A 22,669-nucleotide genomic window follows, 5' to 3' on the forward strand; every position below is an offset into this window, starting at 1 on the left:
TGCTGAGAACATGGAGGAGCTGCAACTGAAAGTTTACTGCGCTGCTGTGGCGACCGCCAAAAGTTTAGGATACCGTATTAGGCCAAGAGGCGGACTGCTCCAACATCTCCGTGAAAGGCGTGAGCCTCCATGGCGAAGGAGATTGGAGCAACGGATCCTAAACAAGCGCGCCGCAATTGGAAGACTGATGGCGTACAAAAGAGGCAGCAGATCGGTGAAATTATGTCGCCAAGTTGCTGTGATCGTGCGGCCTACTGAACTTCGCCAGCTGGGAGCTCACCAGCTGACGGAAAAACTCGACACACTGGTACAGCAATTGAGCGTCCTTACAAAACGGCTGAAACGTTACTCTGACTCTGCAAAGCGCCAGGAACAAAATCGGATGTTCAGAGATAACGAGAAAGCGTTCTACGACCACATTAGCGACGAGAAGCCCGACTACCGCGAAGGTTTGCCAGATATTAGCGATGTGACGAACTTCTGGGCTGGTATTTGGGAGACCCCAGTAGAACATCGCGACGGGCAAATGTGGTTAAGACGGGAGGAGGAGAGTTGTGGTGAAATTGGAGAGATGCCAGCTATCATCGTCGGAGAGAACGATGTCCGCGAAGCCTCGCGGTACCTGAGGAACTGGGCAGCACCGGGCCCCGATGGTGTTCAGAACTTCTGGCACAAGAAGCTGACCGTCGCACATCCAAAGATAGCTGAGTGCTTCAACAAGGTGCTACGTGACCCACACAACCTTCCTGAATTCGCCACCCGTGGCGTCACCTTCCTCCTCCCGAAAGACAGCAACACATTGAACCCATCAAAGTACAGACCGATAACGTGCCTATCGAGTCTGTACAAAATACTGAGCAGCATAATTACCGCCAAAGTTTCTGCTCACTGCGAACAGCATCACATCATCGCAGAAGAGCAGAAAGGATGCAGGAAAAATACGCATGGCTGCAAAGACCAGGCCATCATCGACGCAGCCATAGTCGGCCAGGCGGTTTATAACCAGCGGAACCTAAGCATGGCCTATATCGATTACAGGAAGGCTTATGACTCCATACCTCACTCGTTTCTCGTCCGGGTATTGGAGCTCTACAAAATTGATCCCTTCGTCGTTAGGTTCCTGCAGCATGCGATGAGGCAGTGGAGTACGTCTCTGCACCTCAGTGATGGAGAAAATGTGTTGCAGTCTAGAACGCTGCAGATAAAGAGGGGGATATTCCAAGGCGACTCTTTCAGCCCGCTTTGGTTTTGTCTGGCATTGAACCCCCTCAGTAGGACGCTCAATAGAAACGGTCATGGCTATAAAATAAGGTATGGCGACGGCGCCCACGAAGAAGTGACCCATACCTTCTACATGGATGATCTCAAGGTCTACGCTGATTCACGTCAGCGTCTAGGTGTAGCTATCCGGGTTGTCGAAGACATAAGCAGGGACATTTGCATGGAGTTCGGCCTCGACAAGTGCCGCTGTGTCCATCTGCTGAAAGGGCAGTTTACCGAATCCGGAGGTTACGAGGTCTATGACGGCGAGTTCATAAGAGACATGGTTCGTGGCGAATCCTATAAATATCTTGGATTCCGACAGCTCACCGGGATTCGCCACTCCGACATCAAGACGGAGCTGCGAGACAAGTTCTTGAGTCGAGTGAACTGTGTCCTGAGGACTTTCCTCAACGCGGGGAACAAGGTACGCGCGATCAACACATTCGCGGTTCCCCTGCTGACCTTCAGTTTTGGTGTAGTCAAATGGAGCAAAACTGACCTAGAGGACCTTGAGAGGAGGATGAGGAAAGCATTTAAAGAGGCCGGAATGCACCATCCTCAATCGGCACTGGAGAGAGTTTCACTGCCACGCAAAGAAGGGGGACTTGGAATAGTCGACATATCTGCACTGTGTGTTGCCCAGGTACGACAACTGCGCGAGTACTTCGCAGAACGCGCCAACCAAAACGCGCTATACCGGGCTGTCTGCGCCGCCGACAGAGGATACAGCGCTCTGCACTTGGCGCAAGCGGAGTACCAACTCAACTGCAATCTGCAGACAGTGGAGGAGAAGATTGCAGCTTGGAAGCAGAAGGCAGTGCATGGTGCCCACCCCCATCAACTGGACCGGCCACACGTCGACAAGGCCGCATCTAATCTGTGGCTAACGCGTGGTGAACTCTCTTCAGTAGTAGAAGCCGACATGATAGCCATCCAGGACAGGATAATGCCGACGAGAAACTGCAGGCGGTACGTCTGGCATCAAGACGTTGATGACATTTGCCGGATGTGTCATCAACCAGGTGAAAACATAGAGCACATTATGGGAGGCTGTCCCGTTTTGGCCAACGCAGCCTACACCGAGCGCCACAACAACGTGGCCCGTATTGTTCATCGACAACTGGCGCTCCAATGTGCTCTACTGGAAGACAACGTACCAAACTACCGGTACCTGCCTGCACCTGTCCTGGAAAATGACCGTTTCAAGCTGTACTGGGATCGCACTGTTCTGACCGACCTCTCGATCCACCACAACCGGCCAGATATAATGGTTTACGACAAGAGCGACCGCAAAGTCACCATCATCGATGTCGCTATTCCACTGAACCAGAATCTGGAGGAGACCCACGGTCGCAAAATCTGCAAGTACCGACCATTGGCCGTGGAGCTCAAGGAACTGTGGGGGCTAAGGGAGGTCCCAAGAATTGTTCCAGTCGTTCTCTCTGGAACTGGAATTGTCCCGAAGACACTTCTGGAAGCGCTAAAGGTGTTGAATATGGAGAAGGAATTGGCCGGCATCCAAAAGTCGGTCATCCTTAGCACCTGCGCGATTGTCCGACAATTTCTCGGTCAGGACTGAAACAGCACGAGCATGCAGATACGTGCATTCCGCAGAGCCTAGTCCCCCTTTGGCATTCAGAAGCCCGGGGGCAGGTGAAAATTCTGGCTAGGTTCGCCTAGTTAAGAAGTGAGATAAGTCTGCCAAAAGAACGAAAAAAAAAAATGTTTTAGAACTGCACAGACGGTGCACCCAAAGTTAATTTTCAGCAAATGTTATGACATTCCGATTTATTACATTAAATGCGACGACAAATAACAGAAAATGCTCTACAATACATTGTAAGTGACACTGTTCTATTGACCCAATGTAAAACTAGAAGTGGGTTGTATCTGTGATATAACCGCGGGGTAGACGTAGGACTACCATTGGCTTAGTAATCGATCTATTCTCAATGAATGGATATTTTAAAATATTATCGGGAGCCTTCTCGATAATGTGTGAGTGGTTGAGTATTAGTACGGAATTATCATCTACTACATTTAAATATAAGACTTTGTAAAAAGCCATTTTGGACGCCCTCGCCACGTTACCAACTGGATGGCGACCGATTCGTAATTGATCGCCAGTGAGTGAGTATTTGATTAAAGAGACCTTTTACAGTCGACTCCAACAGTCACATCAGAAATAAATGCAAGTTTTAATTATTTGTCTAACTGTCAAATCGACTTGAATATTTAAACGGCGACCCATGACAGATTATGATTTTTTTAAATAAAAAAAAACTATCTTTTCGCTACAATTCCATCAAAGTATCAACACAAGAAACTCTCCATCCAAGCTAAAAACTCGGGAGAAACCCAGTCTAAAACCCACATGCGCCGACACTGTGAGCTTTGGAGATATCATCTTTGTATCGCTAAAACAATGGATTTTTTTTTCGTTTCTATGAAGATGAGAAAGTAGAAATGACACCCAAAATTATCGCTTTTATTTGTTGTTATCGACGTGTCTTCATAAATATGCATTGAGCATTGCTAGTTTATGCTGTTTTGATTTGACTGTTTCAAGTGATAAAAAACTTGCTGAAAATATCGTTTTCACATGACAGCAGTAACCGACAAAATGTAAACACAATCATTCACGTCACGAGATAGAAAGCACAGTGGAAACGCACCGATTTCACTCACGCACTTTTTTCATCACTCTTATTTCACTCCCATTAGGATAAACCATTGTTCATAATAGACAATAATAATAAAAACGTAATACAAGGCAAGCGCGTGACCTCAGAATTATGAACTCCAGGATGTCCTGTACCCAAAACTCAATGTAATACTAACGTTAACAATATTCAATAATGATCGATAAAAAATCATTAAAAAAAACTCCTAAATATTCCAAAACAGTCCTATGATTTTTTTAACCCTCCTGTTCTCGCGTGCAAAATCATAACACACATACTCGCGCACGGTGTCACAGACCGAAAATTAAACTTCTCTGTAATGTTGTCATTGCGTATTTTTCAGACTTTATTGGCATTTATTTGAAGAAGAGAGTGTGATTGAATGAAAATACTCAAAAAAATATGTTTTCTTCGTCTTTATTATGTTTTAATAGTCAATTAATTCAGCCTCATCAAAACAGAGTAATTTTTGATACTCCAACACAAATATCAAAATTCGAATTTTTCATTGTTATTAATTAAAAGTAAGCAACTGAATATAACTCATGGAAGTATAAAGAGCTATAAAATGACATAAAAACGTATTAATCGATTGTGGTTTCTTTGGAGTAAGAATCGGAACATAGCATAACTGCATGCTTGAAGCAAACATATTTTTTACATTTCATGCAGTTGATGCGTGTTTTTTGGGTTTTTTTTTATCAAAAAGAAGAATGTATAACGTACTCTAGATAATTACCAGATGATAAAGGTTCTGGAATATAAAGTTTACATATTTCTAATATTCTTTGTCTCTGTATTCTTGGTAAACTAAGAATTAATGCCTTTTTCTAGATGGAGCATAAAAAGATTATATAAAAGGATTTCTAGGAACTTCCTTTTCTTTTTCTTGTTTTCTATATTGTTATATTATCCATTACAAAAAAATATCCCCAAAACTGTAACTGTTAAAAATTACCATAAGCCACCGATTAGTTTATAGTTAACTGTTTACAATTCTTCCACAAGTGAAATTCTTTCACAAGTATGTATATGTATGACCATTATATCTAGCGAATAACTATACGAAAGTCAATCATTCATATTTTGCTTTTGAACGTATGAATCTAACTACGAATATATCGACGCATAGTTAATGTATGGATCCGTTCAATCCAGTTGCAAAAGGGACTGAAATTAAATAAGAATAGTCCGGTAATGATCTTATGCATTATATTCAATAAATATTCCACGCCGCTAACATTAATTTCTACATTTCATTCAACAATATTCTAGAATATGAAAAATAGCACTTGTACAAAAAAGTTACTCCTATACTCGCGTCGGTGTGTCAGACCGAAAGTGTTAAAAAAGTGGCACACGTCCCCTTTGTACCAACACATGCGATACGCTAAACGATGACGAACGACGAATAACGAAGCTAGAGAGAATCGCAAAGTCGTATTGTTGATATTTTCTGAGAAATGAACGAATTATTGATTTCTCGTTCTGACAGACCAATGCGCGAGTATAGGAGTGTTAAGAATGGTTTTAAATTGTGATCTGTTCGTTTGTTGATGTTACTTGTTTTGACGGATAGTTTATTATGTGTATACATGACATCATTTATTGTGGAAACCGGAATGAATTTGGGAACATCCTAACCAGAATACTCGTAAATTTATCTGTTCCAAACATTATGATGAGGTTTTTCTGAATTTTGACAGACCTGATTGCAAGTTCCGCGAATATATAGCGATGTTGGGCTACCATTTAACAGTAACGAAGGGTCAACTGATGTTGATAGCAGTTCTCCTTTCTGTATCTTCTTGTCAGTTTTGCTTCTTTCTATGTTACGTCTTTGAAAATTACTTTGATTGGGACCAGAGTGTTATTTGCCATTTTTGAATTTAGTCTGGAGTCTAATATTATCGCTTCTGATTTCAGTTGCATCTCCAACGATTTAATTGTTTTGTCAATTAATTAAGTTGTATTTTCGTCGTGTGTAACAGGAATACCCAATTTGGTCTGTTATTCATTCCAGTTATGGACAGTTTCTGTTGATGTTTTTTTTTTCATCCCATTTATTTATTTATCAGGCTCATTAGCATTATCTGTAACAGAGCCGGGTTTTTGTCGTGTACATAAAAATTGTAAATTACACAGTAGAAGTAGTAGCCATTTAGGCGTTAGATGTTCTGTTCCACATTATGGTAAATTACACTGTAGTAGCCATTTAGGCGTAAGGGTATTCTATCTGTTCTTCCATTGTTCAGCAGACCGGACAGCAGAGACAGTTGATATTGATCATTGTTGGGTTATTTATAGAACAGCAGCCCGATGTTTCTTGCAGAGCAGAGCAGTTGTATGGATGAATCGATCTTTGTTCCACCGTGGATCGATCTCCATAGCTGATGATGGTTGCGTGGACGTAGTTATTCTATAACAACACAAAGATGGTCAATTGAGGGCCCTGAGTTTAAACTCACGATCGATCGCTTAGTAAGCGAACACGTAACCAAGTGGCTACGAAGACCCCCGTCTGTTGATGTTGTTTGCGATTTTTTTAAATGTGATATTTCAAGCTAAAGATCTCCCTTTTATAATTTTAGTTCTCCACTTTATCATTTTAGTTTGGCAGAAAGGAACTCCTGAGAATTCTTGATAGCTGTAGTCATTTGTAAGACCAGATCGACTAGTCTGATTGAACTTTGAACATTTCTGCGGATACGGCGTTTCCAACAGCAGTTTTTATGTCAGTCGTTAATGATGCAATTAATGCTTGCTTATTAGGGTGGCGGCGAAAATGGTCATGTCAAATTTCATAAACCGACCATGTACATTTTGCTTAATGGCCCTAAAAATTACCTATGCAAAGTTTCAGCTCAATCGGACATGATATAGAGGTGCCTCAAAGCGCTCAAAGTTTTGTTTTTTGATCCTCGAAAATCTCCCAAGGGGAGTACATGAAATTAGGAAAATCGAAAAAATGTTTCCGATGCTAAATGACTTAAAAATGCATAAAATGTCGAGATCTGGTGTTATCTCGTAAAAAAAATTCAGACGAAAATCGACCTTTTGGTCTAGGTAATTTTTTGGGCCAATAAACAAAATGTACATGGTCTGTTCTTTAAATTCGATAATTATTTTTTTAATAATTCATACCTTCATTGCCACTCAGGCCAGAAGGTCGGTTTTCAGCCAAAAATTTTTCTTCGTGATGACACCAGATCTCGAGGTTTTATGCATTTTTAAGTCGTTCGACATCGATTTTTTTTTTCCAAATTTCATGTTCTATTCAAGTAAAAATTAAGTATGGATGTATGTCCTGGGTTTAATTCAATGTCGACAAAGGATTTTTCATGTTGGGAATTTTCATAGCATGCCACGGAATGAATGAGAATACAGAATGTCTCAATGAATTCATTAGATATAAATTTGGAAATTTTCTTGACATGCCTCTGATTAGTTCATGGGCCTGAAATATCGACAAGGGTTAGGTTTGGGTTTGCTTATTTGTCTTGACTCGAGAACGATCGCCCTAGCATATCGTTTCTGGGAATCTAGGAAAGAAAAAATCTTGTATATTCAACATAGGTTTTGGATTCAACTCCCGATCGATTAAGTTTTTTTTGAGGTTGGAAATTTGCTTGACATGCCATGTAATAAACAAGCACACGCAATGTCCCACTTGATCGAATGTTAACTTTCTTCTCGTATCGCATCATATTATTCGAACACCACGAACCGTTTCGATGGTGCTGCAATGGTCACGTAATCAGAGGGGATTAGCTTGATTTTACTGACACCATTCCAAGCAAAATATGCCGCAAAGCTAAACATCGATTTTCACTTTGTGTTGGCCTTTTGCCGAATCATTAGCTGCATTTTCATACCCACCATTCGTTGCTAAACGCGGGAACTGTCGTCGTCAAGGGCTTGGCGAACCGGTGATGCAGTAAGGTTCAACCCAAAGCACATTAAGACATCCTGTGGCGGAGTTTCGTGACAATCCACCCCGACGGCGTTCGCTTGTTTGCACCCCGCGTCAAACAAAACAACCGTCGGGGAAAGATTGTGGAAATGAAGGAGAATCGGTAATATCATTCGGTTTTAGAAATCACGCACCGTGAATCATCGACAATAGGCTGAACTCATTCTGCATTCGGGGTGTGTTTGCTGCATTTCGGGAGGGGATCGTTGGGTATGAGTCATGGAAACGAGACTAATGTTCAGTTTTATCATCAATTATTATCATTGATATTCGAATAATTAAATTATTCAGAACAAATAAATAAGATAAGGAAATTAATTCGTCGAAGCCATTGACCAAGCAGCTGTTCTCAAAGCAATACAAAATTCAAACAAAAACTCTGCCTTAATTATTATGGCTAATTGATTTATTAGAGAAAATGCATATTGGGAAAAGTTTAAATATTTTTGAGGAAAAAAAACCTTAGGATTCACCATCAACATGAATTTGGGTAAATTGTACAATACGACTTTTCATTCTTCCTGGTAATGTTTTTAATTTCACTCAATAATAATGGAATTCTTTTTCTCCGATAATAGTACATTTTCTATAATCAAAATCTATCAAATCATTTAAACCACCAATAAATGCAAAATTTCAATGGATAACTTAAGCGCCGTTCTGGTTTGTATCAATCATTGTAATTTGTAAAGATCAATCGATTTTGATTATAGAAAATATAGAATATTAGGTTGTGGAAAAAGAAACCATTCATTTTGCGTGATATACAAAACTTTATTGAAGATGTTTTGGATTGAACAATTTGAGTCAAATATGCACCATTTTGTTGTAAAATTTGTTGACATTTTGAAGGTATCTTCAAAAAGCTTCTACCATAGAAGTGGTGATCCTTATTGGCTTATTGGTGGATGCATTCAAACTTCCCAACCAAGCGCCCGGAGTGTCTGGCGAGTCACTACAGATGTGTGTGGCCTTGCTTGTCCTGATGAAACATAACACCTCTTCTGTTGATCAATTCTGGCCGGTTAATCGCTAGCTTCAAACGGTCCAATTGTTGACAGTAGAGATCTGAATTTAGTGTTTGGCCATACGGAAGTAACTCATAATAAATGATTCCTTTCAAGTCCCACAAAACACACAGTAGAACTTTCTTGGCTATTAGTCATGGTTTGGTCACCGTTTGAGCTGCTTTACAACGCTTCGACCAAGATCGTTTCCACACAATATTGTCGTATATGACCCATTCCTCATCCTCATTCACCATCGGTTTGAGAAATGGGTCAATTTCATTCTGTTTGGTCGACTAGTGACGCAGACGTCAAAATTTGAGTTTCTTGAAAACCGAAAAATCAGCCAAGTGTTACCAAATGTCTTAGAATTGCATAAAACGACGAGATTTACTGTTATCTCGATTTTTTTTTGTCAGGTTTAATGCAATTTGAAGACATTTGGCATTAAATTTTTCAAGCATTTTTGATATATTTTATTTTTGAAATATTTTATTCATTCTCGATCTACTCGGAGCGATAAACATCTGTGCATTCGTCAACTCAAAATAATAACGCCCGAGCCAACGACAAGTCTTAAATTAAATTTCCTAATGTCCTTTCTCGAGGCTTTGAAAGATTGGGCGAGATTAAGTTTACACTTAAATTTATCTTTCCGAGGCTTTGAACTTTTAAGTTTAAAGTCTCTAAAATACAAATATGGAAGAAGGCATTTCTACCGATGCCGATATCAATGCGAATCCAATACTACACCCAAAATTAATTTTTAGAACATTTTTTGACATCCTCATAAATCGCTGGTACAGCATTCACTCAACACAAATAAGCACGTATTAATCCTTTCACCACGGGGCATCTGAAACATACGTCGCCACTTTAGACATACTTTGTGGCTCCCGTCTCGAAAAGGTTAAACGTTCACGTTTTTTTACGCTCCCCGTTTTACTCCCAGAAATCACTTTCCGTGTATACTCTTAAGATCCAACTTTCCTTTTATAATGTGGTGTAACATTCTCGTGCATTAGTATAACAGCGCCAGTGGTTATTTGAAAAGCGTGGTCGTATGGAACAGCCTTATATCCCAGCCGGCCTTGATCGAACCCTGCTTGGCATCGTTTGGAATATTTTTAGCTACAATTCCAAACTGACATTCAGTCTGAGAGAATGATAGGTCAGCTCCAGAAATATAATCATTTTAACACTCTTAAAAAAGGTGTTTTTATTTGTGCATTTTACCCTTTAACGCAAGAAAAAGATTTTTTTTCTGCCAAAGATGATATCTTTCCTGCCAATGGTCGCTTGGGTGTAGCTAAGCATCGTGTATCCTCATACTCAAACGAAAACATTGTAAAGGATGGTGTCCAAGGCATGACAGCTTTGTGGACACCACGAAATTATTTCATTCAATTCCCCTGTTTATTATTTTCAGTGCTCGAACAGCACATTATTCAGGTGCTCATTAAAGATGGCTGTGTTTGGGAAGCACACAAAAATATGTATAGATTTTTGTTATTTCTAACTGTTTACGTCCTGGGAACTCGTAATATATAGCATATCAAACTAATCATAATCATAATCTGAAATTCACACATTATTAGTTATACATACAAATGTAAATGGTAGAAAGTCATATCGATCGTCATTTCTTATGTTTTTGACAACTATCAACAATATACAATTACAAATATCAGAAGTTTCATGCAACCACATTTTTTGGTGTAAAAAATTGTGGATTTTGTGCCTATGAACAATGGTGTACGAAAATCTTTGATTTTTTTCTATAAACGAGAATAAACTACGATTTGCATAGAATGTTGGTGGAAGCTTACAGTGAGCATGCTCTTGGAAAATCACAATTTTATGAGTAGTTCAAAAAGTTTAAAAGTGAAAATTTTGATGAGGGGAACGAGGAGCGTGCAAAGCCACCGAAAGTGTTTGAATAATATAATATTAGGTTGGGGAAAAAGTAATCCATTATTTTTTCGATAGTTGGCTGTAATGATCGATATCTCGCGTAATATCGATCCTACCATTTCAAATTTAGGCTTGTTGTAAAGGTGACATTTAATTGTGAAACAATTTTTTTTGCTGTTTTTTTTATTTGTTTCATTTAGTTGTAAGTTGCAGAGCGTTAACAATGAAAGTCAACAAAGAAAAAAATCGGTACATTTTACACTTTTTATTTGGTAAAGGCGAAAATGCGTCTTTAGACGACACTCGTACACCCAGATATAGATGATGCACATCGATGACACAATTTTTTAAAATTTTTTTTTTGTTTAGTGCAATGCAGTAAATTCCGATCTCTACAGTCAACAGTTTGAAGATAGTTATTGACCAGAAACATCCAGAATTGACCAATAGAATAAGTGCTGTGTTCCTTCCGGACAACGCCTGTCTATAGTGACTCGCCAGAGATTCCGGTAGATTGATTGATTGTTTTAATGCATCCACCGTATAGTCCGGACCTGGCACTAAAAAATAACCACCTTTTACTCGCATTGTAAAACTTCCTGAGTGATAAGAAATTGGGATCAAGAGAAGACTGTAAATTGCTAGAGATTTTCGCTAATAAGGACCAAAACTACTATGAGAGAGGTATTCTGAAGTTACCTTTAGAATAGCAACAAATTTTACAACAAAACGGTGCATATTTGACCCAAATCGGACAACCAGAAGCATATTAAAAAAAGGTTTGATTGTCACCCAAAAACAAAGGATTACTTTTTCCCCAACCTAATATTTTAAACACTTCGATGGAAGCAAATCGTCAATTTCGTTCAACACTCATAGGGTTAAACAATATTTTGTGCACTTTTTTTAACATCTCTTCCGAGATGCTCGGGATAGATGTTAAAAATCTATGATTGTCTTTGACTTTCGGTGCATTGCAAGCGAAAAACTACCTAAATCATCAGTCATCAATCAGGGCCACCAAAAACACTACCAAAATCTTGATTATCAAATTTCGTTTCCTAATAAAATAATATCTAATGTAACATTAAAAAAAAGAAAATATTTCGTAGTCCTCCATCAACAATGTGATCATGTTTTGGACACCACCCTATAATATTTTAATAAAGAAGGGAAGCAATCAATAGTTTATTCTGGAAGTGTTTCACAACAAAGATGTCGTTCTTGTGAATTTGCTGAAATTTGTTGTCTACAACAATAACCTTCTACAGAAGCATGACGTTTGTATAGTTTTCTCCGGATAGACAAACGGATTATTTTTATGGAATGGAATTATGGAATTATTTTGAAGAGCATCGATCGAGACGGATGAGTTCTTTTGGATCTTTTGAGATATTTGTCTGGAAATGTTGCGATAGATTTTGGAAACAACACCTTCTGCCTATTGATCGTTGTATATATTTATAAGTCCCTTACCAAATCACAAGCATGATACCAAAATAGCCGGTTTAATCGATATTTTTCCGTTGTTCTCTTTTCTCTCATTACAGTCCGATGGGAACACTTCGTTTCTGCGCGCAGCTAGAGCAGGCAATCTAGAAAAAGTTTTAGAGCATCTTAAAAATAATATTGACATCAATACTAGCAATGCGGTAAGTAAACCGACACCCTCGAACCAACCGGCCGACATGAAAAACCGATCCATCCGTGTCAGACACCTGACGACACCTTGAATGATGTCATTTTCGTCGATACATTTACGTCACGTCAAGCCTGTCGATAATTTCGCTCGATGGAGAAAGGACTTACCCATCCCCATTACCCCATGCCATTATTTGCGAATAATGACACTATCGGTGCATCGTTATTATTCAAAATCTGTCTAAAGCAGAACTAGAACGCAAACATTTACCCAGCACCGAAAAATAATTGCAAAAATCTCATTACCATTCATGAATATTGAATCCGCATCTGTCTGTCGGGTTTTCGGCGCTCGGGTCGAATCGAATGTAAGAACTGCGCATGTCCCATCCGAATACGAGCCGGGCAGGCGCAAAAACATCTAGTTCGAAAGCACGAAGCATTGATACCGGCACAGGACAACACGGCCGCACAAGCTAGGTTATGGTTGTCTCGAAAACGAAAGTGAAAGCAATTCAATCAATTCACGTTGCGATTGGAAGGTTAGGGGGAGGCGGCCGGTTCGGGGCGATGGCTGATTTAGTAACCCATCTGTGACCTGATTTTAAATATTCACGTTTACTTTCTTTCAGAATGGCTTGAATGCATTACATCTCGCGTCGAAAGATGGTCACGTGACCGTGGTGTCGGAGTTGCTGGCCCGTGGTGCAATTGTAGATGCGGCCACCAAGAAGGGCAACACGGCGCTGCATATTGCTTCGCTAGCCGGCCAGGAAGAGGTAGTTAAGCTACTGATCCAAAACAATGCCTCTGTGAACGTACAATCGCAGAATGGCTTCACGCCGCTCTATATGGCCGCCCAGGAAAACCATGATTCGGTCGTGCGGTTGTTGCTCTCCAACGGGGCCAACCAAAGCCTGGCGACCGAGGATGGATTTACACCGCTGGCCGTTGCCATGCAACAGGGGCACGACAAGGTGGTAGCGGTCCTGCTGGAAAGTGATACCCGCGGAAAGGTCCGCCTACCCGCGCTTCATATCGCGGCCAAGAAGGACGACGTGAAGGCTGCAACGCTGCTGCTCGAGGTAGGTCGATTGGTTCGGGGAAGGACACTGAGGACAATGTATTGCGAATAATTTTAGTTTTGGAAGTATAAGTTAAAAGCCGGTCTTTTTTGCGCAACATCACTCAAAGTATTGTTCATTACCTTACCATTATCTATTTCCACTATTCTGACAATTCGTTGAATCCCGCCAGATCATATCATAAAATCATATATATAAATAAAATCATATTTTGAGCTCAGGGATGAATAAACCATAGTATGAAATCATAGTCTGAAGCGTATCCTATCATGATCTCAACAAGCGGCTTTCAGAGGGAGCATAGTTTGGGATAAAGTTCGTAATCGGTTGAACAACATGTGACCGAGCGTTGTCATGACGGAACATTACGACCGCAAATTTGGTTGCATATTATGTTTTTTTTTTCGCGATTAATGTTCACTTCAAACGAATCGGTTGTTTTGTATAGAACATTTTTGTAATAAATTGGCAAAATACATATAGAGCACCTCTCCGGCGAGGATATTCGATTGATAGGGCCAACAATTTTTGCCAATTGTTTTGCTCTCCACTGACAGCTGTGAGCAGGGTTGCCAACTATTATTTTCAAAAATCAGGGAAATTTTAAATTAAAATCAGGAGAAATCAGGATAGCGCATATTGTGTTGTCCGGAAAGTTCGAAACGATTTTTGGAAACACAAACGCATGATTTCTATAGGCAAACATACATCTATTCATTTATGTGCACAGTTTTGTTCCACGATCATTCGCCGTCTTTCATACAGCTTAAACATTTTATCCTGGGGCTTCGAAAATAATGAACAAGTTCAGCTTCGAGATCAATTTAGAAAGATTATGCCAATGATGATGAGTTTTTGTGGAAATATCAGGAAATGTATAAACAAAGTTGCAAAGTAAGAATTAGGACTTCGTGTTTTAAGTATTCAAAAAACAAGAAGTAACTATTTTCATTCAAAATATAACGATTTGAAACTCCCTTCGGGCATGCTAATCTGATAGAGTATCTTTCTTTCCGACCAACTTCAAGCTTTAATAAATGTCGACAGGGTATCATCGATAAAGTGAATCGCTTCGGAATATATAAATAATAAACAAAAAAAAGACTGGAGAGCTTTTTTATGTAGGCTATTGTGACAATTCTCATTTCCAACCAGGAAAACTTGTATATTTATTACGGATAATTTTCATTCTAATAAAGTAAAAAGTGCCAAATCAAGATAAATCAGGATCATTTAAGAAAAATCAGGCAAAATTGAGTGTTTGTCAGGATATCAGGGTTGATATTTAAGTCTGGGAAATCCTGAAAAATCAGGAAGGTTGGCATCTCTGGCTGTGAGTGTTGCCAACAGCAGTGAATTATTTGTTCATCTAGCTTGACTTGCCTCGTCAGTGAACGTTAGTGGCACTGCACCAATGTATGCAACACAGTCACTCGTATTCTGAAATCTGATCGAGTCAGAATCATCAAAACGGATCAGATGTATTCAAAGTCTTCAAACAACATCAAATTTCAACAATTTAAACTGCTTTCGGTCCTGCTAACTTGTCAGAGAATAAATCGTGACGGTTACTCCATTCGCACATGTCAATTGAGTCGAATGGATTTCAGAATGCCTGAAAACCAATTTCGGTCGAATTACACATTCCGGATACCGAGATCACTCCAGTTTTACACTGTAACAGATATCAAGAAGCCCCTACACCTCCCAGCGTAGTCGCGCTTTCTGCTAGCACCAGTTAACTATTCGACGAAAAATCCCCCGACCAGAACGGGAATCGAACCCGAACACCCGGCATGATAATTTGAGACGCTAACCACTCGGCCACGGGTGCAGTGTTAGTTGGTTCAGAGCTTAATTATTAGTTCGCTCTGTTCTGGTCAACGTAGGCCTCTTAGAATCGGAGACATTTTCGTACAATTATAGAGTCCCTGTATATTTGCAGGTTTGTGTTCCAGAAAAATGCTGAGTTGTAGCGATGAAAAATGTAACATAGAGCCTGATTCTCGAATACACTTCACGGTGGAAACGAAATGAAATGTATCCGCGATGACAACGGTACGGTGTCGACATCTGGATACGAAATTAGTTTCCCACTAAAACTCATCATTATAATATCAGATTATCTTCAGATAAAATTTTTGTATGAGATTATTATACCACATGAAGAAAATAAAGTTTTCCATTCACATTGAACCCAGTTTGATACGAAGAAGTTAATTTTCATTAATAATTTTTATTTGAAAAGTGATCATTCTGCCTGAAAATTCATTATTATCTTCGACTCTTCACTAACTCGTAAAACGTAGTCCATTGGCGTGCCGCTTATTTTGTTTCCACCGTGAAGTGTTTTCGAGAATCAGGCCCATAATCTTTATATACAAAATTGCTGGTAAATTATTTGCAGGAAACACTCCCCCTTATTCCGCGCGGCGAGTGACGTGAGATAGCAATGTTTCTCGCTTCATTGTGGAAGCTACCTTACTTTTCAACTTATTTTTGATACTCGAGTCGATAGCATATGAATACACGACTTCAAATCTCACCTCACCAAATCTCAACTATAGTCACGCCATTCGCCTACGGGAATGCAGTGACCTGGGCCATCTCACCTTACTCGCCTCGCGGAATAAACGAGACTGACTGCCATTGACTGCCCATTGCTGGCTCAACTGAGTATGTCAACTGTATGGCTTGCATATCACAAGGCGCAAACACGCTCAGCAGAGTAGTGAAATTGCTCGATGCGTGACCCATCGAAGCGTTTGCACTTGGTTCGCTCTTCTGAAGATTGAACCGTACACTCAGAGATTTAATTACATTTAGTCGATCACTAGCACATCTTGTGCTATGTGGGCACAGGTTCAATATTGTATACGAATCTATTGACCCCTGACTGTGTGAACAATGTGACGTTATAGTAATAATTTATCGTATTTTTTTTTCTTCACCAGAATGACCATAACCCTGACGTTACATCGAAGTCCGGCTTCACCCCATTGCATATCGCATCCCACTACGGAAACGAGGCTATGGCCAACCTATTAATCCAGAAGGGTGCAGATGTCAACTACGCTGCAAAGCACAACATCAGTCCACTACACGTAGCCGCGAAATGGGGCAAAACTAACATGGTAGCACTTTTGCTGGAGAAAGGAGCCAGCATTGAGAGTAAAACCCGTGATGGATTAACCCCACTGCACTGCGCTGCACGTTCCGGCCACGAGCAGGTCGTCGATATGCTACTAGAACGGGGAGCGCCGATTAGCGCTAAAACGAAGAACGGACTGGCACCGTTGCATATGGCTGCCCAGGGTGAACACGTGGATGCCGCCCGCATTCTGCTGTACCATCGGGCACCGGTCGATGAGGTTACCGTCGATTATCTGACCGCACTGCATGTCGCCGCACATTGCGGACACGTCCGTGTGGCAAAGCTACTACTGGATCGAAACGCGGACGCGAACGCACGGGCACTAAACGGGTTTACACCGCTGCATATTGCGTGCAAGAAGAACCGTATTAAGGTCGTCGAACTGTTGCTGAAACACGGCGCTAGCATCAGCGCAACCACGGAGAGTGGCTTGACACCATTGCACGTTGCATCATTTATGGGATGTATGAATATTGTCATTTACTTGCTACAGCACGATGCCAGTCCGGACGTGCCGACGGTTCGTGGTGAAACACCACTACATCTGGCCGCTAGGGCAAATCAGGTAAGATTCGTTTCGTTTTATGGTTGCCCGCAAAAAGATCCACTGAAATATGAAATAAAATTTCTCGTAATAAACCCAATTTTGGATACTCATTACACCCTTCCTCAACTCAACTTCCTCAACAAATAAGATTGAGTCGGGAAAGACGGACACTTGGTGGAAAAGATGGACACTAACTGAAAATTCAAATTTATGTACTCGATAAGGTTTGGAGGTCTTCAAATTTGCCTTAAAAATTATCTAACAAAAAGGCTAGACTAAAATCACCTAGAAGGGCTTGTAATTTTTCTCATTTTATCATGTCAAAAAAACTTCTGGCATTAGGAATGACAAATTCGGATTACGTTTAAAAAACCGCTCTGCTGATTCGTCCATGATATGTGGTTGCACTTGCAAACGTAGTTAGTGGGCATCTGATAATAAAAGAAAGAGGAGATGTTCAAATTCTTTTCAAAACGAAATGTTTGTCTTTTGTCGGTGGAGTGTCCGTCTTACCCGACTTGATTAGTATTTTATTTTCGTCAATATATCTGGAGTACTGCACTTCACTTCTGATTCGATAAACTGGAAGAGAAGTGATGGTAAAAAATTCATGTAATGAAAAAAAACCCAGAAATGACTCGATAACAATGAGAACCTTTTTTTCTGCAGACGAAAATTTACATCGAACTGCTCTTTATAGATTACTTTTTTGTTTTATATACAGCTAGGTGTACATAGTAAGTGTCAAAGGTATTGATACACTGTATTGCAAGTTTGTACATCATTAATATTTGAAATAAAAATGTAATTTATCAATTATACAGGGGTGCCCGTCTTTCCCGACTTTCTCCTATATGTTTCTCCTCGAACGACAAGCCAACGTCAAACAAATCCTGAACGAGCTTGTCATATAAGTATAAGTTTCGATGTCAAAATGCTTGTATGCCATATTATTTTTCGAAACCAAAGCAAACAACACGCGTAGGGTCGAGTGACTCGTGACAGAAGCAAAGACCTCGTCGTAATCTTCGCCGAAACGCTGCGAGTAGCCTTTAGCTACCAGACGTACTTTGTGTTCAGTCACCTCCCCAGCTGCGTTTCGTTTCAAACCAACGTCAACCAGCTCCCAAGTCCCATTTTCGTCGTGGGATCTCAGTTCTCCATTCTGCACTTCAGAAGCTCCCTTCAGGTTTCTAGGTTCAACTGCTGTTTCATCATTTCCTGTAGCGTTAGCTTCCTTGATCAAGATCTGCATCCGGCCGACTCACCAAGCTGTCATACGATTTCGGCAGGCTCGACAGCTTCAAGGCTTCGAATTGAGGTATCCTTCATTTCGTCACCAAATGCAGATAGTCGACAACACACGACAACAGAAGATGCACCTTGAACTTCCATATTATGCTATTGTTGTCGGAAATATACTTGTATTTCTTAGCTTTATTCATTAGTTCCTTCTCCGTTTTTGCCACGAAATTGTTAAATAGACCCTTCGCTTCAGGTTTGCTCAGAAATTCTCGATGGGACGCAGCTTGGAGACGTTCGAAGGTTTGGAGGACTTCGAAACAACATCTATATTCAATCGGTTCATCTCTTCCAGCGACTTTTTCGCGTAATTGGCGGAGGCCAGGTCCGGCCAAAACACCACATCCTCGTCCGGATGATATTTTTGGATGAAGGAGGCAATTTCCGCCAGGCACTTTGTGCTGTAAATCTCCCCGTTCACCGCATGTCCCGAACGGACGAAGAGCGGCTTTGACATCTTCTTTTCGCTGATGGTTAGCACCTTCTCCGGGAACTTGGTGTGGGAGATGTACTTTACGTCGGAACTTGCCACCATAGTAGGGGACGTAAAGTAGCTGGTTCCCTACCAGTCGTCGCAATCCAGCGTTAAATACGTCTCGTCGTCCATGATGACAGCGACGTTCCGCTTCGCCGGATAAAAAATAATTCTCAATCATTTTCACCTTTCACTTCCGGGTAACAGCTGGGTCACCGACACGGCCGATATTGACTTACGTTTCCGCATGATGATGACTATCTCCGCTAGCTATTTTTTCACTGTCTGACCCGTTGCTCCGAACTCTTGGACCAAAGCGAACGAGTAGCCATCTTTCCCTCCGCCTTCTGCTTTAGCTTCAGTTGCAGTTTACGATCGCGTAGAACCATCGGACGACCGAAACCAGGCTTCCGTTGAATGCTCTCATTTTCTTCAAGAAGTGTAAAGATATTATAGATACCGGAACGGGTGTTTCCGGCGGACTCAAAGTACTTAACGATGTCCACTTTCTTCGCAACGTGATGGAGCTCCGTTGCTTAACTTTTTTGATCATAATTTCCGCAGTTCAACTGATAGCGCTATCAAAATTTGTTTGTATAATTAGGTATGATTTGTATAATTAGGCTAGATGAACTCGCCATTGGTTTAGTTATAAAATAGGGTCTCAGTCCAAAGTCATTGTTTCGTCCATAATATAGAGCCTAATTATGACCATCACTTACACACCCACTTACACAACAAATAATCACTATCTTCACGTGACAAAAAGAATTCCATGAGGCGTAAAGTCATTCCTATTCACCTTCCTAAACACAAGTGTCAAAAATCTACGATAAGTGTGAACTTTTTCGAAGTCGTGGTAGTAACGTGACAATCATAATAACACCGAGCTCATATATTTTAAAAGTTGAGCTATAAAATATTATATAATTGTATACGGCCTTCAGAAATCATTCGACCATGCTCGATATTTTTATTGAGTGTAATTTGATTGTAAATAATATCATTGACATGAGTTTTAAGAAAATATGTGGTGAACTGAAATCGTGTGTAAGAGCTAGATTTTTAGGGAAAAGAAACATTCACAGTTTTTTATTGAAGTAGGTGGATCCCGTTTTGTACCGACCACTGAGGTGAACATCGTATCCAATTCAATAACCCCTCTCTCTTGTTTTTCTCACCAAACAGACCGACATCATTCGGATCTTGCTGCGCAACGGAGCTCAGGTGGATGCCCGAGCCCGAGAGCAACAAACGCCACTGCACATCGCATCCCGGCTGGGTAATGTCGACATCGTAATGCTGTTGCTCCAGCACGGTGCCCAGGTCGACGCGGTCACCAAGGACATGTACACGGCGCTGCACATCGCCGCCAAGGAGGGCCAGGACGAGGTAAAGAATCTCGTAGCTAAAAAGCTTATGGACCACATAGATACCGTCTATCTGATGCAGTTGTTCTGGATACGGCATCAGGAGTACTTTATCTAAGCTAGCTAGGTGCTACTTTTATTATTTATTTGTAAGGCATATGATTTCTGTTGGAAGGTTAAACGATACGACAGAGAACAGGTTTGTAGTAGTAACGACCTGCTGAGTAGTTCCGGCAGAAGTAACGACACGCATAAACTATACAAACAAATTCAGACAGCCTGTTGATTTGACCGGATTGTTACTGTTGCAGCGCGCAGAGAGCTGACTGAGATTCATTTAGCGTTACGTTTTAAAAATACTTCTGTTTTTTTCCTAAGTCGAGTGCATTCGAATAAAAGTTTTAGTTATTTGAAAATCTAATCTTCTTTTTTTTTATTCATGTTACCCGCCATCTGGCGATTATAAGTTTTCTTTCGTTCAGAGTTTCTTTCGAGCAGATTATTTTCAGCTTATTCGAACCACAGATAATATTTCAGGTTGTCAAAATCAGTTGAACGAACGCGTAGTTCAGGTAGTTATATTTTCTTTTCAATTATTTTATTTTCGCTTCAGTAGCATGCTCCAACAATTCGATGATCTAATAAGACTAACTCAATTCTTAGCTGGACCGTAAACATATCCAACTAACAAAACAATCATTCCAATGTTTGTGGTACCTGTTAGATCCCCTCTAGAGATGTTGCAGTCTGGGGAAGATCTGTCCCTCCTTGCTAGAATCAAAAATAGTAGACATTGCAACGTAAAATTTCCATTGCAGGTCGTTGGTGTTCTGTTGGAGAACGGTGCCCAGATTGATGCGGCAACTAAGAAGGGTTTCACGCCGCTGCATCTAGCTGCCAAGTACGGCCACATCAAGGTTGCTGAAACGCTGCTAACCAAAAACGCACCCGTTGATGCCCAAGGCAAGAATGGGGTCACTCCGCTGCACGTCGCCAGCCATTACGATAATCAAAACGTCGCGTTGCTACTGCTGGAGAAGGGAGCCAGCCCACATGCAACCGCCAAGAATGGCCACACGCCGCTACACATTGCAGCTCGTAAGAATCAGATGAATATAGCTAATACTTTGCTGCAGTATGGCGCCCAAGCTAACGCCGAAAGTAAGGCCGGATTTACACCGTTGCACCTAAGCTCGCAGGAAGGTCATCATGAGATGGCAGCACTGCTACTGGAGCATAAGGCCAATCCAGATCACCAGGCCCGCAACGGCCTTACACCGATTCATCTTTGTGCACAAGAAGATCGTGTCAATGTGGCACAAGTTCTAGTTAAACACGGAGCCGATACACAGGCTCCCACCAAAGCCGGTTACACTCCGTTGCACGTTGCGTCGCATTTTGGACAAGCCAATATGGTGCGCTATTTGCTGCAGCAAGGTACGGATGTCAACGCGTCCACCGGCATTGGTTACACACCGCTGCATCAAGCTGCCCAGCAAGGACACTGTCATATTGTTAATATATTGCTAGAAAATAATGCAAACCCCAATGCGATCACCAATGTAAGAAATCTTTCGTATTTCGCCAGATGGTTATGCTACAATACTCTATTCTTTTGCAGAATGGTCAAACATCTTTGAAAATTGCCCAAAAGTTGGGCTACATTAGTGTTCTCGATTCACTGAAGTCCGTTACCGATACCAAAACAACACCGGATCAGCCACCATCCGAGGAAAAATACCGTGTCGTGGCGCCTGAGGCCATGCATGAAACATTTATGTCCGATTCGGAGGAGGAAGGAGGTTAGAGTACCCGAGTGCCGCTACCGAATACGATAGGATAACTTTACTCCATTCACAGGCGAAGATACCGTTCTCTCTGATCAACCGTACCGCTACCTAACCGTAGACGAGATGAAGTCCCTCGGCGATGATTCTTTGCCGATCGATGTTACTCGCGATGAGCGTCACGATTCGAATAAGATGGTTCAAAGCTCAGAATCTCATCAGTTTCCACCAACTGCTCTGGAGGACTCCATTAGTCCACAACATGCTTCAATGGTTCAATCGGGCATCTCGGTCACAGACTTCACTGACAATATTAACATCGAGCGCCACTCGCATGTTGGGTAAGTACTGCTATTGTTTGTTTTGTGTTACATGGTTAAGGTTATAACACTATCACATTCTAACACGCTGCTCGGCTAACATATGCACACACTAACAACAGAAAGCTACACTGGAAGAAGTAAGTA

At 41.1% G+C, this 22,669-nt stretch overlaps 1 protein-coding gene across 1 annotated transcript in view; it reads left to right on the plus strand.

Moving 5' to 3' along the window:
• The window catches only part of LOC129774835 (ankyrin-3-like), a 103,250-nt gene that overhangs the window by 71,863 nt on the left and 8,718 nt on the right, over nucleotides 1-22,669 (plus strand). The window contains exons 4-11 of the mRNA XM_055778847.1: nucleotides 12,392-12,493; nucleotides 13,115-13,567; nucleotides 16,522-17,286; nucleotides 20,234-20,437; nucleotides 21,234-21,977; nucleotides 22,037-22,217; nucleotides 22,276-22,543; nucleotides 22,645-22,662. Coding sequence (XP_055634822.1) covers nucleotides 12,392-12,493; nucleotides 13,115-13,567; nucleotides 16,522-17,286; nucleotides 20,234-20,437; nucleotides 21,234-21,977; nucleotides 22,037-22,217; nucleotides 22,276-22,543; nucleotides 22,645-22,662 — 2,735 coding nt within the window. The remainder of the gene's footprint in view (nucleotides 1-12,391; nucleotides 12,494-13,114; nucleotides 13,568-16,521; nucleotides 17,287-20,233; nucleotides 20,438-21,233; nucleotides 21,978-22,036; nucleotides 22,218-22,275; nucleotides 22,544-22,644; nucleotides 22,663-22,669) is intronic.

The sequence above is a fragment of the Toxorhynchites rutilus genome, chromosome 3, assembly GCF_029784135.1.
Source record: "Toxorhynchites rutilus septentrionalis strain SRP chromosome 3, ASM2978413v1, whole genome shotgun sequence".
NCBI lineage: Eukaryota > Metazoa > Arthropoda > Insecta > Diptera > Culicidae > Toxorhynchites > Toxorhynchites rutilus.